The 18,855-nt window shown below is 37.7% G+C and overlaps 1 protein-coding gene across 2 annotated transcripts in view; it reads right to left on the minus strand.

Moving 5' to 3' along the window:
* Dhc64C (dynein heavy chain, cytoplasmic) overlaps positions 1-18,855 on the minus strand; it is a 1,460,071-nt gene that overhangs the window by 696,353 nt on the left and 744,863 nt on the right. For both annotated transcript variants that reach the window (XM_090376486.1, XM_090376487.1), the window contains exon 52: positions 3,112-3,207. In XM_090376486.1, coding sequence (XP_090232612.1) covers positions 3,112-3,207 — 96 coding nt within the window. The remainder of the gene's footprint in view (positions 1-3,111; positions 3,208-18,855) is intronic.

Consider the following 18,855-nt stretch of genomic DNA (forward strand, 5'->3'; position numbering starts at 1 on the left):
AACATTTCTGAATAAGAAATGGTGAGAGAGTGCTCATAGAGTTGTCCGACAGACTATGTAAGATAAAGAATGATGGGCATTCCTGTTGGTCAGTGTCTGTATGCTGTTGTTTAGACTGTCGCATCATGGGTAATTTCATGGTCAGTTAGTTAGTTAGTTATTTGGAGCATTAGCAACTAAGGCCATATTGCTCTGGGATATGCGGTGGTCATTCCTTAACCTCTCCGCATCCTACGTATTTGGAGGTGACGGGCTTGAACCCTGGTCTGATCAAGAAGTGTGTGCTACGCACTGCTGCTCCTTCCCACCTGGCTACGGAGGCGCCCCCAATTTCATGGTCAGCATCACTAACAGTACTGGATGAGCGCCTAGGCTGCCCAGACTCTGGGTAATCGTCATAGTTCATGGTTGGTTCCTTTTTGCCCTGGGGGATTCGACTTTCCCTTCCAGGTTTCTAGCCCTGCCATGGGGAAGCCAAGCGGTTAGATAAGTAGTTGGTTAGTAAAAAAAGAAAGTAATATACATAATGAAAAAGAAAGACGAATTTCCTCTCTGTTCTTAATTGCGACTTTCCAAGTGTAGAACTGAATTATAAATGAACTGCTAATAGAGAATGATACAGCTTAAAATGAACTTTTATCACTGAGAAAGATCGCAATTTAATCGCCCTTTGTAAACTTGACCTCGAATTTGCTTGCCACCCAGGTTTATTGTTCCTTTTACCTTAAATAATTTTCTTAATTTATCTTATTGTAATTAGTTAATATATATATATATATATATATATATATATATATATATATAGTAATAAATGAGTTATACGGAAAGCCAAAAGGAAAAAATAGAAGAAATATGAATAAAATAAAGAATTAAAATGATTTTTTTCGTCTAAAATTTAATGTATATTCATTTTATATATTGTTTTTCGAAATTGATTATAGCAGTCACTGGCTGTCAATTTTTCTCGACTCTCTCTCACGTTAGTTTTATTACTATAAATTATGAATGCATAGAATTGTTCCTGTTTGTTTCCGCTTTAGGAGCAGCTATTGCAATGACTACTTGTTTTTCCACTGTCATTTCCAGCCCTTTCTTTTCTGTATCTCAGGCATAGATTTTCAAAAAATTAACACTTAACTTTCAATTTTAGATCTCCTTTTATCAGATTTTGTTTTCAATCTTTCATTATGTCGGCATTTGTTATTGGTGTTAGCCACTTTTCATTTGCTTCAATTCTTATTGTACTTTAAATAATTTCACAATTGATTTTAATTTTACCGTAACTTTCATTATAAACAGTGCGTAGGGACTACCTTGTCCATACTTTGTAAGAGTTATTTCTTTTTTGATCTTTGTGTTTTATTTTCAAAATTTTCTTCTCTTACTCAAGCTTTGGGCAAGTATAGAAATGCAGTCCTTTGATGCATGGGCATGTGTAGTCCCCTGCTGAAATACCTGATCATGCATCAACTTTTACTTTTGTTGACATCAGATTTAATTGCATTTTTGCTCTACTCCCCCCCTTTTTTGAACGATATCCAAATTTGCCGACTCTTACCTGATGCCAGCTACCTTTATTTTCATGTAATCAATTTTATTTTACAGGTCACTACTTTTAATTATTTCTTTTATTTAGATTTCAGTCATCTCTTCCTTCTGGCTTTTCGTGTAACTCATATTTCCAACACACACATTGCTTGCTTTGGTACATTTGACATATCCAGTTTATTTTATCTTCCCACTATTTCTACAGGTTTTAATTCACTGGTATTATATTTGATATATTTTACACACACACACACACACACACACACACACTTCCAAAGAATATTTTGTTGAGGAGGAACAAATTATCAGGACAAGTGACATATGTCCTGTCTGGTATGTCTTCTGTTCTGAGACTTACTGCAGTGTTCATATAGCAGCATCCAAGTTAATGTAAAAATGTGTTATCAGGTTCCCAGAATAAGAAATAAAGTTATCAGAAAACATGACCCCCTCCAAAAATGCTAAAGACAGAGGTACCCTACTATATAACAGTGTCAAAGCCAGTTTATTGAGTAGAAGAACAAAAATTCACTAGTATATATAAATATCACTCAGCCATTCACCGGAAAATTCTTATGATTCATTTTGTTTAGGACAAGAGATTATCCTTGTGAATTTTCAATTTGCAAGGATAACCAATTTCGCTTCTTTTGTGGAGGCACAGAAAAAGCAGAAGACATGCACTACAAGAGTGAAACTACAGAATACAATTCGATGTAGCTAGTATCAATGCCTACACCTTTCCCCCCCCCCATAGGACTGATATTTCTTTCACTAATGGGAAAGATATTTCTGAAAAAAAAAAAAAAAAATGTTCCACTATCACCTGAGCAGCTCAGAAGAAGATATGTTCTATGGTAAAAGGATGTGAATAAGCATCCTGCACATATCACATTATCTTTACTTTGAATTAATGCTACATCTATTTCACATTTCTTCCTATGCACTATGCCTTTTCTTTTGCTATGCATAATTCGTCTGTTAACATTTGATTAGAACTGCATTTTTGTAACACAAAATGAAAAATCAAATCTATATACACTATACAAAGTAAACCTGTTAAACTATTTTAAATTTTATATTAAACAGAAAATCTTGATTAATACTATGGTGTATTTTTCTGGCATCTTCATGAAGGACATTGTTAAATCACACACAGCTTTATGCCAAACGTAAAGAGAAATTACAGTTTGATGTTACAGGGTATCTAATATTTTGTTCTGTTTTGTGTATTCCATGTACCACATTATGTTATGCAGCACAGAGTGGTATACCTGATGTGCAATTAAACCATATACAAACAAAGGAATTAGTGCACAAATTTCCAGATTTTTTTTTTAAATTTCCAAGTTTAGTAGTAAAGCTATAGGTTTACAATTTTTGTGAAGACAGAAAAACTACACCACAATGGCAATCAGAAGACTGGATGGAGAGGGGATGGAGTCCCTTCAATCTGGAGGGTTGGCAGGTATGGATAGATTATTACTCTTAAAGTGGCTAGAATTGTTTATATATTTAAAAAGTCCAACACTGAAATAATTCATTCCAGATAAAAAAAAATACCTGTGGTTGCCTGAATATCCTATCAATTCTTAACACATGGTCAAGTACTTCATTAAAAAGAACCAACGGAACATCCAATTCTTCTTCATAGAATACCTGAAAATTAGAAATAATTTAGAAAAGGAGTGAAAAATAGGTGTGCATGTGCACACACATGCGTGCATTTAAGATATATGCTCTGGAATTATTAAAGGTTTACGAGCAAGTTTAATTAACCAGTTGTCAGGATACAATAAGAGAAGATGCAACAAGTGTGACACTGAATTGCCCAGTAGCATACACAAAACCTGTTTCAATGACTGGTTAGGTATTTAACACTAAATTACCACAGAATTATGTAATTTTCCAGAAAAACAAGAAAGAACTTTTTTTTTTTTTTTTTCTGTAATCATAATTTAGCTATTATGGATCACTATTTTCATAAATTCAATAATATCAACAAGTGCTTGATATTTTGCTTGAATACACAGCTAAAGAATTCTTTGACTATACAGAGGGATGCTTGTCATTTCGTTATTGTTAAAGATGTAAAAAAAATCATGTCTTGCTTTTATTCTGGTATCATAGTTATTCTTATTTCACATTACATTACACCAGCGGTTCCCAACCGGAGGTTTGTGAACCCTGGGGGTTCACATTAAAAACTCTGTAAAGTTGTCTGCTTAGATTTACATATTGTAAACTACAAAATATAACTAATAATAAACAATAAAGTAAAATAAAATTAAATAAAAAGTAAAAACTGCCAAAGAAAGAAACCATATCTCCAATAATAATTAGTTTACTATCTTACAGTATATCATGTTAAATAAATATGTTTTCCATACAAATTTTTTTTTTCATTCTCAAGGTTCATTGTTATGTATAGGTAATTTTTTTTTTTTTTTTCAGAACTTATAGTACCTAGTATCGTGAATGGGTTGAAAAGTTGAAAGAAAATACTTGTTGACATTAAACTTCTTTTGTAGATTGTAATTTTCAGGAAATACGTATGAAGGAAGGTGGTTCCAGAAAACAGAAATTGAATGAATAAATGAGGAAGAAGAAAAGTTGGTTCTGTGAGTTTGAACTTGGACACGATGAATGTTGTTTGAAAATGATGTTGACTGGTTGCACGTGTTCTGGCTACTTTGAAAGAGAGAACAGGAATTATAGAAGCCAATTCAGAAGAACCGTACCATGCAGGTATCTATAGAAAAGGCATTCAACAGAAACAAAGTTATGAGACAGAGAGTGAAGAGACTCTGTTAGAGATGAGACATCAATTAGCTTAACTGCCCTCTTCTGAATGGAGTCTAGAAGCCTGAGAGAGGTTTTGGGGGCATCGCACCACATGTGGGAACAACATTCCATAGTAGGGCAGATTTGTGATTTCTATAGAGTCAACAACTCTTTGGAAGAAAAGTAATGCTGAGCGCGAAAGACAAACCCCAGTTTACTAGATGCAGAGGAAGCAATATTTCTAATGTGCTTCATGCCAAGAGAGATTATTAGTCAGGATAATACCCAATATCTTGCCTAGAAATCGGAGCATCATCGAAGATAAGCATAGGAGCAGAATAAACCTTTTTGCAAGATGTAAGACAGGACTGAGCTTTAGAAGGATTGAAATTAAGTTATCTTTAGCCCCACTGGAGAATTATCTGGAGATCAGCATTTATTTAAGGATTTGGCAGTGGATACTTGAGAAGTTGAAGCTCTTTGAGCAGGGCAAGGTTTCTCAAACTGGAAGGTAGAATGCAATGTGTTATTGTCAGTAAAACTATTGATAGGATTTCCAGTCAATGGAAAAATGTCATTAATATTCAAGAGGAAAAGAGTGGCAGAAAGAACTGAACCTTGGGGAACACCAGCATTAGTGGACAAGTTAGACAACAGAGAACCATCCACCATCACCTGCAGTGAGCGGTTAGAGAGAAAACTGGCCTTCTGTTACAAAGAACAGCTTGCAAATCACAGGATGGAAGCTTATTTAGAAGACCTTTATGCCAAACATGACCAAAAGCCTTTGAAATGTCAAGAGAAATGGCTTGAGTTTCACCAAACTTTTCCAATGAATTTGTCTATAGATGGGTAACATAATTTGTCTATAGATGGAGTTTTCAGTGTTGGCATTCAAGGTGAGCGGTTGGGCTTAGTCAGGGCTCCTCAGTTAAGTGGTTTACTTTTGGATAGTGCTTTTAAATATTTGATTTATTTAGATATTGTTGGATTATTTTGTTATAGGTTTTCCTGTAACAGTTTGATTTTAATAATATTATAGATATAATTTTTTAAAGTTAACCTCCATTGATATTTATTTAATTTTATAATGGTAGTTATGAGATCTGCCTTAAACACGTCACAGGGTATCGTGACTCACATGGAAATAGCCGATGGCGATTTACGGGTGTGTAATGATTTAATCCGTTGTGGAACCTTTGGAATGTTTTCCAAGGCCGACATGGTGACTAATCCTACCTCACCTGGGGATTCTTTTCTTTGTGATCAATGTAAGGAGTGCACCGATCTTAAATTACAATTTAGTGCACTGATGGAACAATTTCAGTCCCTGAAAAAACGGGTGCTTGCCCTCGAGAATAATGCATCTGGGAGCTCGTCAGGAATGCAAGACTCCAGCAATCTACCAAGGGATGCACACCTGAGAGCCTCAAAACAGAAAAATCAAGTGCAAACTACTCTGGTTAAAAAGGACATTGTTTTATTAGGAGACTCCATTGTCAGGGAAATGGGGAATATATTTTGTAATAAGGATAGGTGAAGTAGAACCAGGGCAACTATTGATGATGTCACCAACAGATTGTCAGATTTTAAAGGGGGAAAAGAGAATATTATTATTCATGTGGGGACTAATGATATTAAACGTACATGATCTGACGATTTGTTGGAAAAATACAGGACCATGCTGAGGAAATGTCGCGAGCTAGGCCATAATGTCTATGTGTCTGCAATTCTGCCCAGACACGATAGGAGGGATTATATGTTAAGAGCCATGTGGATTAACTCAAGACTTGAAGGAATCTGCAAGGCTTTAGGGGGGAAATTTCTATCAGCATGGCCCACACTTGTAGGTAGAAGGAATTTGTTTTGTAGAGACGGGATACACTTAAACAAAGGTGGTGCAAAAGCTTTTGCCAGTATTATTGAGGATACCTTAAAGGTTCAGGGAAACTGCTAGTTGGGGGGGGGGGGATGTGGGTAATACTGACCCGAGTTTATCTGATAATTTTGGTGAAAGTAACTCTTGCACATACCTTAAGAGTTCATATCTGTTACCCCAACTGGATGTATTATCTAGATGTTCTGGGGGCAGAAACATATCACGTGAATGGGTAGCTAATATCAGGGAACAGAGCTTAAAAAACTTCAAGGGTTGTTAAATATACAAGAAAAGTAAGTCTCTTAATTGTTTATACAGTAATAGTAGAAGTGTTGTCAATAAAATGAGCGAATTTGAACTGCTGGTTAAAACAAGTTACGTGGACATAAAACGGCTTACAGAGATGTGGTGCCACCCGGAAATTGGGGACGATGAGTTTAAGTACGGCTTGTATAATGTATTTAGGAAGGATAGGGGCCCATCAAGCTCTCAGCTGCCCACATCAACGCCAGAGCTTGCACTTGGGCATCGCGTGACACAGAGACAACCCCGAAGGAACTAGTAGTTGGTGACTCTATTGTCAGGGAAACGGGGAACATGCTTTGTAAAAAAGATAGGTGGAACAGGACCAGGGTATGTCTGCCAGGGGCAAAGGTTGATGACGTTGTAGAGCGAATATCATCTTTTAAGGGCACAAAAGGTGATATAGTTGTACACGTTGGCACTAATAATATTAAGAGTAGGAGACCGGCAGAATTACTTAACAAGTACAGGTCACTGTTGAACAAAAGCCGAGAATTAGGGTTGAATTTGAAAGTGTCTGCAATTCTGCCCAGACACGATAGGAGGGAGTATATGATGAGAGCCTTGCCGATCAATTCGGCCCTGGAAAGATTGTGCAAGGCTCAAGGGGTAGAATTTTTTTCAGCCTGGACTGTACTTGTTAACAGGAGAGATTGCTTCTACAGGGATGGGATACACTTAAATAGAAAGGGTGCAAGAATATTTGCTGATGCTATTGAGGCAGTGTTAGGTGGGTCGGAAAACTGCTAGCCTGGGAGGAGACAAAGACCAATAGATTGACAGTAGCCACTGGCAGAGGTGAAAGAGATTCTTGCACTGCTTCTATTAGAATGAGCAGAAGCCTGAAAAACAAGATGCATGGTATTTCAGAGACTGCTGGGAGCCATTGTGGTACAAGTAAACACATGGGTTGTGTTAGGGTAGCTAAGAATAGAAACAGGTGCAGGTATAATTGCGTGTACACCAATGCTAGGAGTTTAGTAAATAAATTTGATGAATTTGAGGTATTGCTCAAAACATCGAAGGCAGATATAGTTGGGATATCAGAGACGTGGTGTCACACAGATATAAGGGATGCAGAACTGCAATTTGGGGAGTACAACATCTACAGAAAGGATAGACAGGATAGGAAGGGAGGAGGGGTTATGTTATTAGTTAAGAAACACATAAAAACCAAGGAAGTGAAGCCAGTCGACATCGCTGGACAGTGCAGTGTGGAGTCAGTTTGGTGTGACATAAACATTGGGAGATCAAAATTGAGAGTAGGAGTGTGCTATAGGCCTAATGACTCTGATGAGTATAATAAGGAACTGTACAGGGAAATAGAGTGGGCCAGTAAATCAGAGTGTCTTATAATGGGAGATTTTAATTTCCCAGATATTGACTGGAATTTGGGGGCTGGTTACTCACACACTAGCAGGACTTTTGTGGATTTATTGGATGATTGTTTTCTACATCAGCATGTTCGGGAGGCAACTAGAGGGAGTAATACTCTTGATTTGATTATCAGCAGTGATTCTTCATGCATTAAGAATCTGCAGATAAACGAACCACTAGGTGGCAGTGATCACAGTGTGCTGAAGTGGGATTTACTCAAAGAGGTAACTACCATTAGGGGTAAAGGGAAGGGTTATTGCTTCCGTAAAGGCGACTACGATGGACTGAGACAGTATTTAAATTCTATACAGTGGGACCAACTGATGATGTTACCAACAGCAAATTCAAAATGGGAAGCATTCAAAGAACTTATCTTGGAAGCTACTAGGCTTTACATACCAACTAAGAAATATTGTTCAAGGTTTAGGCCAAAATGGATGTCAGATGAACTAATGAGGCATATGGCAGAGAAGAAAAATGAATGGGATACATACAAATTAACACATGACACAGAAGCCTATGATAGATACAAGTTGATATGCAACCAAGTTACAAAGGAGGTTAGGCAGGTGAAGGCAGATTACGAGAAATCCTTGGCAAGGGATGCAAAGAAAAACAGCAAAGAGTTCTTTACTTATGTAAACTCTAAAAGGAAGGGGATGAATCAGATTGGTCCACTTGATATTGATGGGTCAAGTGTTGATGATCCTGCTCAGGTAGCTAACAAACTAAATGAATATTTTGCATCGACATTCACACATGAGGAGTTATTCAGCGAGGGGAATGCCAGAGGTGTATTCAACTCTAGCAGTAAGCTACAGAATCTTGAAATAACTGGGAGTAAAGTGGAGGAGAAACTGTTGAAGATAAACACAAGAAAGGCACCCGGGGTGGATGGGATCTATCCAGTTATATTAAAGGAGGCAGCAAAGGAAGTAAGCAAACCCTTAGCCATAATTATGAGAGCTTCCTTGGACTCAGGGGAAGTATCCATGGACTGGAGATGTGCAAATGTGACCCCAATTCACAAAGGAGGAGCAAAGGGCGACACAAGTAATTATAGACCTGTTAGTTTAACTTCTGTTCCCGGAAAATTAATGGAGGCACTGGTTAAAGAAGCACTGCAGGATCATCTAGACAAGACTTCAGTTATAGCTCGGACACAGCATGGTTTTGTTAAGGGGAAGTCTTGCCTGACCAACTTGATTGGATACTATGATGCAGTCACAAAAGAACTGGATGCAGGGAATAACTTTGATATTATATACTTGGATCTTAGAAAGGCTTTTGATACTGTTGCACATGGAAGACTGCTACACAAATTGGAGCAGTGTGACATTGGAGGCAAATTGCTGCTATGGATAAAGGGGTGGTTGAGGGCGAGAAGACAGAGTGGTAATCAATGGACACTGCGCATCGTGGACTGATGTTATTAGTGGAGTCCCTCAGGGCTCAGTGTTGGGTCCATTATTGTTTTCTGTATTTATAAATGATATTGATGATGGTATATCGGGCTTAATGTCCAAGTTTGCAGACGATACAAAGGTTGGCAGGGTTGTCAAGGACACTACTGACACTATGCTGCTGCAACAGGATCTGGAAAGGTTGAGCAGATGGGCTGAGAGGTGGCAAATGAAGTTTAACATTGATAAATGTAAAGTACTACACATGGGAAACAGCAACCCCAGAGCAACGTATCAACTCTGTGGTACTACACTGACAGTGGTAGAGAATGAAAGGGACTTGGGGGGGTGGTTGTGCAGGCAGATATGAAGTTCTCTGAGCAGTGCAGACAGGCTGCAAGAGTAGCTCATGGAGTATTGTCAATGATATACAGGAATTTTTCCAGCAGGGATAAGGAGGTGATTATTCCATTGTATAAGGCGATGGTCAGGCCACACCTAGAGTACTGTATACAGGTCTGGAGGCCTCATTTCAAGAAGGATGTAGAGCTGCTGGAACGAGTACAGAGAAGGGCAACAAGATTAGTGAATGGAACAAAGGGGTGCTCTTACGAAGAAAGGCTTAAGTTTTGCAAATTACAGTGTCTGGAGACTAGGCACCAGCGAGGTGATCTGATAGAGGTGTATAAAGCCTTGAATGGTTTAAGCATGCTCAATGCTGATGGGATTCTTCCTCTAGCTCAGAAAAATCACCTGAGAGGGCATAAATTCAAATTGAGGAAAGACAGATGTAGGATAGACGTGCGGAAATTTGCCTTTAGCCAGCGGGTGGTTGGTTGGTTGGTGGAACAGACTTCCATCCCTTGTGGTGGAGGTTGATAGCCTAAATAAGTTTAAGGCTCAGCTGGACAGGTATTTTGAACGAACAGAGGGGTGAAGTGGAAGTGGGGGTTTTTTTTTTTTTTTTTTTGGCTGATGCTGCATAAGCTTGCTTTCTTGCATCAAATGCCTCTACTAATGCTAATGCTAATAGGGTAGATAGAAGGGGTGGTGGGGTGATGCTTCTTATCAGAAGCAGCCTGAGTGCGATGACAGCTTTCCCGGATTCAGACATTTCACATGCTAGTATAGAGTCTGTATGGTGTGAGATATTTGGAAACAAAGGTATAATGCGAGTAGGAGTAATCTACAGGTGATTGTGTAGATTATGACCAAAGCCTCTACATGCAAATGGAATGGGCAAGTAAGCGTCGATGCCTTATTATGGGCGATTTCAATTTGCCTCTAATTGATTGGAGTACATGGGAAGGAAATTGGACATGGGGAACAAAATTTTTAAATCAACTAGATGACAGTTATTTGTATCAACATGTCAGGGAAAGTACTAGAGAAAAGAATATCCTAGACCTCATCACACATGAATCAAATGACATAACAGGGTTGACAGTAGAGGAACCAGTAGCAGGAAGTGATCACAGAGTTCTACGGTGGATGATGACAAGAGAGGTAGCAGAAGTAAAAGGCAAAGGAATGGGTTTTAATTTCAGAAAAGGAAATTACGATGCCTTAAGGTGCTACATGGCCTCTATTAACTGGGTAGATATCGTGCAGAAAATGAATACATTTGAACTGTGGTACGCTTTTAAAACATTAATCACAGATGCCTTGAATGCATATATACCATTAAAAAAAATACTCCAAGAGGAGGGTTCCAAGTTGGATGAATAGTGAAGTTGCCACATTACTTGAGCAGAAAAAGGTGGCATGGAAAGGTTACAGAGCAATAAAAAGTACTGAAGCCTATAACAGCTACAAGGTGATGTGTAATAGAACCACAGAAAAGTTTCAACAGGCAAAGGCAGTTATGAGAAATCACTAGCAAACAGAGCAAAGGGGGGGGTAAAGAATTCTTCACATATATAAATGCCAAGAAGAGCAGGACAAAGCAGATCGGACCTTTACGTAAGGGAAAGGGGATAGTCTTAAATACACCAGCTGCCATTGCAGATGAACTCAACAGTTATTTTGCATCGATATTTACAAATGAAAAGCCTTTTGTGGCAATGGGAAATTGAGGGAGCGAAGTTAAAAAATATGTAATTAATGATATTGAAATTTCGCAAGATTATTTAATGAAAAAAAACTTTCGAGCCTACAGACCAGTAAGGCTCCTGGAGTTGATGGAATATACCCTATAATCTTAAGGGAGGCGGCAAGCGAGTGCATTGAACCACTGAGGCTAATTATGCAAGCATCACTAGACTCTGGGGAGATTCCCTTGGATTGGAAAAGTGCAAATGTATCTCCCATACATAAGGGTGGCTCTACAAGTGAAGTTGGAAATTATCGACCTGTCAGGCTGACTTCAGTAGTAGGGAAAATCATGGAGGCAATGATCAAGGGTGGATTCAGGATCATTTGGATCGAATTGAAATTCTCAAGGATACTCAGCACGGTTTTGTAAAGGGAAAATCATGTTTAACAAATCTGGTTCGCTATTTCGAAAGGGTCACTCACGAGCTGGATTTAGGGAATAATTTCGACACTGTGTATTTAGATTTCAGCAAAGCTTTTGACTCAGTCCCACATGAGCGGTTGCTTTATAAGCTGGAACAGGTTGGAATCACTGGGAAAATCCTTAGATGGATATCAGGATGGCTTCAGGGCAGGAGGCAGAGGGTTGTGATAAATGGCTATTCCTCAGAGTGGATTGATGTAAGAAGTGGGGTTCCCCAAGGATCAGTATTCGGATCACTGTTGTTTTTAATTTTCATAAACGACATTGATGAAGGGATAGAGGGCGTGATGTCTAAATTTGCAGATGATGTTAAATTTGGTAGAGTAGTTAATGATCACTGTCAAGCTGAGCTTCTTCAGAGAGACCTAGGTAGACTTCAGGAATGGTCAGAAAAATGGCAGCTATGCTTTAATCCAACAAAGTGTAAGGTATTACACCTGGGAAACAGTAATCCCAAAATAACTTATTCACTTGGTGGAGTTCAACTAAACCCAGTACTGGAGGAAAGGGACTTGGGTGTTATGATACGGTGAGACATGAAGTTCTCTGAGCATTGTAAACAGGCTGCAAGGAGGGTCCATGGTGTCCTATCGATGATCTATCGAACTTTTGCAAGTAGATATAGGGACGTGATAATCCCATTATATAAGGCTTATGTTAGACCACACTTGGAATACTGTGTTCAAGTATGGAGTCCGCACCTAAAGAAAGACATCGAGCTTCTTAAAAAAGGGTGCAAGATGGGTAACTCGCCCGGTGAGATCGGCAAAAGGGCTTCCTTATGAAGAAAGATTTCGAATATGTGGGTTGCAGAGTTTGGAAACTAGACACCTTAGAAGAGATTTGATTGAGGTGTTTAAGGCTCTGAGAGGCATCAGTAAAATGAATGAGGATGAAATTTTCAAGATTATAAATGATGCTAGAACTAGGGGACATAAATTCAAGTTACGGGGGGGGGGGGGGAATGTTTAGATTGGACTGCAGGAAGTTTCATTTTAGCCAGCGAGTTATAAATTACTGGAATAAGTTGCCTTCATGGGTGGTAGAGGTCGACAGTTTGGGGAAATTCAAAGGCATCTGGATAGTACTGTCGCGTAAGGGAAGTGCATAGGATGATAGGTTTAAATTCCTTTTTTTATTAATTATTATTATTTATTTATTTTTTGTTTTTATCATTGTTTTGTTCGGTTTTTTTTTTTTTTTTTTTTTTTTTTGGCTGGTGCAGCATAAGCCATGTGCTTTCTTGCACCATGCGGCCATTACTAATAAGTCAGAATATCACCAGTGGAGCAACATTGACGGAATCCGTACTGGTGATCATTGATTAGATGAAAGATTTCCAGATAGTTTTAAGAGCTGGCAGTTAATTGATTTCTCTATTACTTTGGAAAGAGTAGAAGTAATCGCAATGGGATGATAATTGGATGGAAGGGATTTTTTCATCCATTTTAGAAACTCGCTGGATATGAGCAAATTTCCAAACAGAACAAAAAAAAAAAAAAGAGACCTTTGGAATAAGAAAGTGAAAAAAGACAACACAAAACAGGAGTAAGCTCAGGAGTGCAGGTTTAGAGAACAAGTGGAGAAATGCCATCAGGACCTGGAGCTTTCTTAACATCAGATTCATCAAAATCCTTCTGACATCCTTTTGACGGAAGCCCACAGGAGGAATTGAATGGAGTGTGCTGGGAATGGTTTGAGGTGATTTACCAAGATCATCAATACATGAGTTGGAATAAAAATAGGATGCTAGCAGGTCAGCTTTATCTTTGGGTGATGGGGCAACAGAATGCAGATGGGCAAAAATTGCAGCCAATAGCTTTGGCAAGAGAACAGAATGCCCAGCTACCATTTGGACTAAAAGCTAGTTTTCTACTCTTGGCCTGTTCGAAATATAGTTTGGATTTATTAATAACTGCTTTACAAAGTATAAATAATACTTAATAATAATTTTTATTATTATGCAATTTCGTTTATAAAAACATAGTACTGCAAATATTTTACAATAAAAATTCATAAATATTATACGATTTCTGAGAAGATACGCTTAGTGGTTCGCATTAACAATATTATGTTGAAAGCGGTTCACGAGAATAAAAAATTACATTGAAAGGTGTTCACGAGTCAAAAAAGATTGGGAACCGCTGCATTAGACTGATTATTGCAAGAAAAACTAATGGATAAGCAATTCATAAATCTAAACTTCACTTAGTCAATTAAGTGCTGGATCAACAGTTATTTCAAATTTACCATAAATTTTTTGTTCATAAGAGGCAATGATGATGATAGTGCAACTACACCACTTTGTTTTGTTTATCAAGGTGTGTAAGTTTTGATTCAAAGATATTGGACTGGATTTCAATTTTTATGATACAAAAACAAGGAAGGCAAGAGTGAATGATATAATGTGCAAGGACAAAATTGTTATTTCATTAAAATGGGATTTTGGTATCCCTTAAAATGCATGTAGAATGAAATAAAAGGAAGTGTAAGATTAAAAATAAACTGCTTATTTTATATACATGGTGGGCCAAAAGTAGGTATACAGTACTGATTGGGTGTGTGTTAATTTGTGTGTTACTGTGCGTCACAGTGTCGGGGACAGGTTCCACTAATGTTGCAACATTGATGGATGACATTTTGAGCACCTAAGAGACTAAACATGACCCAATCAGTACTGTATACCTACTTTTGACCCACCTGTACGTGTATACAGATTAATAATTTGTAAAAACTTGAATCTGGTGACATGGTCATTTTCAGATAAAATCTGACCAAGTGCATAAGGATCAGTTGTATGGTTACAAGCAGCAAAAATGTGCATTTCTAAAATTTGAATTCAATTAGAATATGTAGCACACTGCTCACACAATAGGGTTATCAGAAAGAATGTCATATGACTGTGTCCTATGCAGACCTGATTGCCAAGTTCAGATGATATGTTTGATATAATTCTTTTGTTACTTATCCATGCCATGAATCATGTCACTGTGAATATATCCTATTACATATTATTTCATTGCAGTCTATATAGTGGATTATTTGTGGGAGTTCCAATTTTGCTGTGGGATCAGCCAAATTATTTCCATAATCCTGATATGACTGAGGATCCAGTAGAAGTAGATATCAAAACCACCTTCATAGAGAGAGAGAGAGAGAGAGAGAGAGAGAGAGAAATTCAATCTTCTTATGCACTTTGTGTGTAGATGATATGTAATGTGTTGAAGAAATTTCAACTTTATGTCAAATGTGAGTCCCACAAAGTTCATCCCCAGTATTGCTGAAATAGTGCTTTGTTCAAATGTCAAATCCAGTTTAAGGTGAAAGCTACACTTGTGACAAAAATGTATGATTGGGAAATTTTCCAGTCATTGATACAGAGGGCACTGTTTGTGGGAAAGTTGTTTGGTAATGGAATTTACCAAATTTATAGCAAAAAAAAAAAAAAAAAAAAAAATGCAATTTTTGTAACAGATCCTCCCTCCTCTAGGCAAAAGGGATGATAAAGAAAGAGAGTGGATTATCTTACAAGCACTTGGAAAAAATTAGGGGATAAAATGTTTTTAATAAAAATGGGACCACTTAGACAGGTTAAAAAGACCTTTTAAAAATACCAAATCTGCCAACTGTGCCATATGCTTTTTTCCATATCAAAGAAGATGGATACCAAGTGCTCTCATTTTAGGAAAGCCTCTCAGATAGCTGTTCCATCTAATTAAGTGGTCTAAAGTTAATGCTAATGAATGACTCTGTCTCAATTGAATGCCAGAGAGGTCATTTGATTCCAAATAGCACATAAAGCAAGCTTCGACCAATCTCTTCAATATTTCAACTGGTGACAGAGATAGTAAAATTTATCAGATGATGTCAGAGGTAGGGGTGTGTGTGTGTGTAAAGGCGATGTGATTAACCACAGTCGGATATCAGCCAAATATCCACTAATCTTAATTTTCAAATTCTTTTGCTGTTGTGCATTCTACAATGATTTGCAGAATGGTGGAAACTAGATAGATATTTTTTGGAATTTCAGCTGCAGATGGATGGACAATACTTTCAGTGATATATGTGACTGAATCATTGACAGGCTCCTGACTAACTGTAGTTAGTCAGGCACCTGCAGTGATTTTGGAAGGTATACATCAGCCTGATCACTCTTCCAGTGTCATAACCTAAAAAGAAGACATACATTTCCCAAACACTGTTATCACAAGTAAATGCTCATCCTAAGTAAGTGAAGAGAGAAGAGAATGGAAGCAGATAGAAAGAAATGGCATAAAATTTATGGACAGTCATTTAGAAGATATTAGTTCTGAAATTCAGATGAGAGAGAGAGAGAGAGAGAGAGAGAGAGAGAGAGATCACTTGTCGCTGAGCATATGCTCTGCCTTATCCCCCTTCCACCAATGTTAGCACTAATCCATAGGGTGTTATATCCATTGAATTCCCCAAAAAGTAAGAAAGCAGGAGACAACTGCATAACAAGATTATCAAGGTCTGTCTCAGCGATGTCAGTCCAAAGTTGCAAATAAGGGAGCAGGCTGTTAATTAAAAAAATCTGCTGCAATGTGAACTGCTACTGCCTCCATGCTGGTTGCAAGTAGCAAAAGCTGAAATGCAGTCTGGTAGCCTAAGAGAATAGAAACTTCCCAATAAGCAAAGCCATTCATAATTCTATCCTAATAAATGACAGGAAGGTTAAGCCTGGTGTGGTCATCATTTATTTTCAGATACGTTTCCTGTAAGCAAAAGCAGATTAGTTCATGCTTTTGCAGGAGCACCTTGATGTCATCAGTATATCAATGGAAACCATGACAATTCCACTGTAGGAATTTAACCATTATTTTGGCTTGGTGAATTTAAGTTGACTGTAAGTGTTAAGGGCTTATTTTCTAAGTCTTGTGATTTCCTTTTGTGGAGAATGTATGCATGCTGTCTTGTGTCTGTTTCTTCCTCTGCAAATAGTCCTTTGTTTAAAAAAGATTTGGTATACATGGATGTATTGGCAGTGCAAGTATCCTGAAGTAACAGAATTAGGAAATATCAGTGTATTAAAAGTAAGGATGAGTTTGTCCTCATGGAGCATTCTCCTTTTCATGCCCTCTATGAGAACATGTGGAACAGAAGTGGATGTGGCAGCAGTGTTTATTGCTCCAAGCAACCAATAAAACAGAAGTGTTTGATTGACTGGCACAATAAACACTGCAACTAAAGACCATTTTGAAAGAACATGCCATTTGATTTAAGCATAACTTACTTAAAACTCATTTGCTTACAGATTCAAACCAAATGAGAGCGCCATAGCAGCAGTACTTCTGTTTTGATCCTATATCTTGAATCAGGATGGCTGCCACTCAAAATAACTGCCCAGTCTCTTTGAAAACCCTCAATGTGCCCACCTATATGTGGGCACATTGAAGTCCCAAGAGCACACACTGTGCTGTGTGGTATTTGACTTCCCAGTAATGGGATGTCAAAGACCACAACAGTAATATTTATGATACAGTTAGCACCATTGTGATCCAGCACCCAAAGCCTAGATTCTAGGCTAACATTATAACCTGGAAACTAATGTTATGTGCTACAGCTTCTTTAAATGTGGAAAGTAGCATCTTACGAGAGAACTCCGATTCTTTCCACCACTTTAGCCTCTGGATTAACACGGTGGGTGGTTCTAAGATGGTTTTCCCAGGATGAATCGGCTAATTGTCTTGCCTGCAAGGGTCCTATGTCAAACGTCATGCAGCTATCCATCATGTCCGAGGAATAGGATTTAGGCTGATGGCAGTGCAATCATAGTGTATAGGTAGCTCTGCTTCGACACTCTCAAACGCATTTATTGGATGCCATGTACTGGACTTCCTTTTGAGCTCTGTGGTGGGTCGGAAGCCTGGGTACTTTGCCAAAATAAAAAAACCATTATTAACCATGATAATCTAAACTTCTTGTGGGATCCCAATGTCCTTGCTATCAGAAAATAATGACACTGATACAGACACCACCACCACTTCAGCATAGAGGTAGAACCGAAGCCCTATCATGTTTAACACCTAGATATCTGATAATTCATTCACCTGGTGAGAAGCATGTGGGAAAAATTTCACCCTTTATTCAGAAGGGGTTGGGGAGATTTGACAGGCTCCAATTAATCTGTAAAACTGTTGTATATACGAAATGTGAGAAACACTTTGAAGAACTCCAAGCACCACTACACCAATAACTACAATCCTATCGTAACTGGCAATTCCAATTACGATAGCGTTGTAGTTACAACAGGGATATGTACGTTCAATTTACACAAAACCTATACACACATACATGGGTTTACAGCAGTTTGCCTAGTTTCCCCCTTAGTATAATAGTTCTTTATATTAGGCAACCTCAACTTACATGACTGGTACTCATTTGCATGACAAGTAGCAGGAACATAGCATTATATTTCAGCATTATAATAAATATTCCATTGCAGATATTACCAGTGATTCTAGCAACCTTATTGATTAAAAAGGGGATAAAATCCCACATACAAGTTGCATGCAGTATGCAGAGATAAGAGAAAATACAAGATAAAAATACAAAAGATATAAAAAATAAGACATAATATGCACAATGTTATGACAAAATAAATAATTTACCATATGTATTTAATTAATCTTAAATTTTACTGGCTTGTATCAAAATTTAAGAATTATGGGAATGGCATATTTCAAATGAATATGCTTCAAATAAGGAAAGTTAGGACCCCAGAAGAATGGCATCAGAGATATCTGAAACCATCAACAAATTTAACTCAAAACCAGAAAATTTCAAATTAGATATCTGATTAATAAATTATAAATATTGTTTATTTAACTCCATGAAATGGAGTTTGTAATTTTATGAGCAATGATATTCTCCAATAAACACATTTTGAACCTCTTTCTAAAACAAAATAAGAGTTAGAGAAGTTCACAGAATGACTTAAGTAAAGTACATGAAAAGTTATCACAATAATGCACTTTAACTGTGCTCAAGTTGGAAGGCTTTTCATCCTGTGAGCAAATAAA

Source organism: Mastigoproctus giganteus, chromosome 6 (assembly GCF_048544385.1).
Source record: "Mastigoproctus giganteus isolate SK-2022 chromosome 6, ASM4854438v1, whole genome shotgun sequence".
NCBI lineage: Eukaryota > Metazoa > Arthropoda > Arachnida > Uropygi > Thelyphonidae > Mastigoproctus > Mastigoproctus giganteus.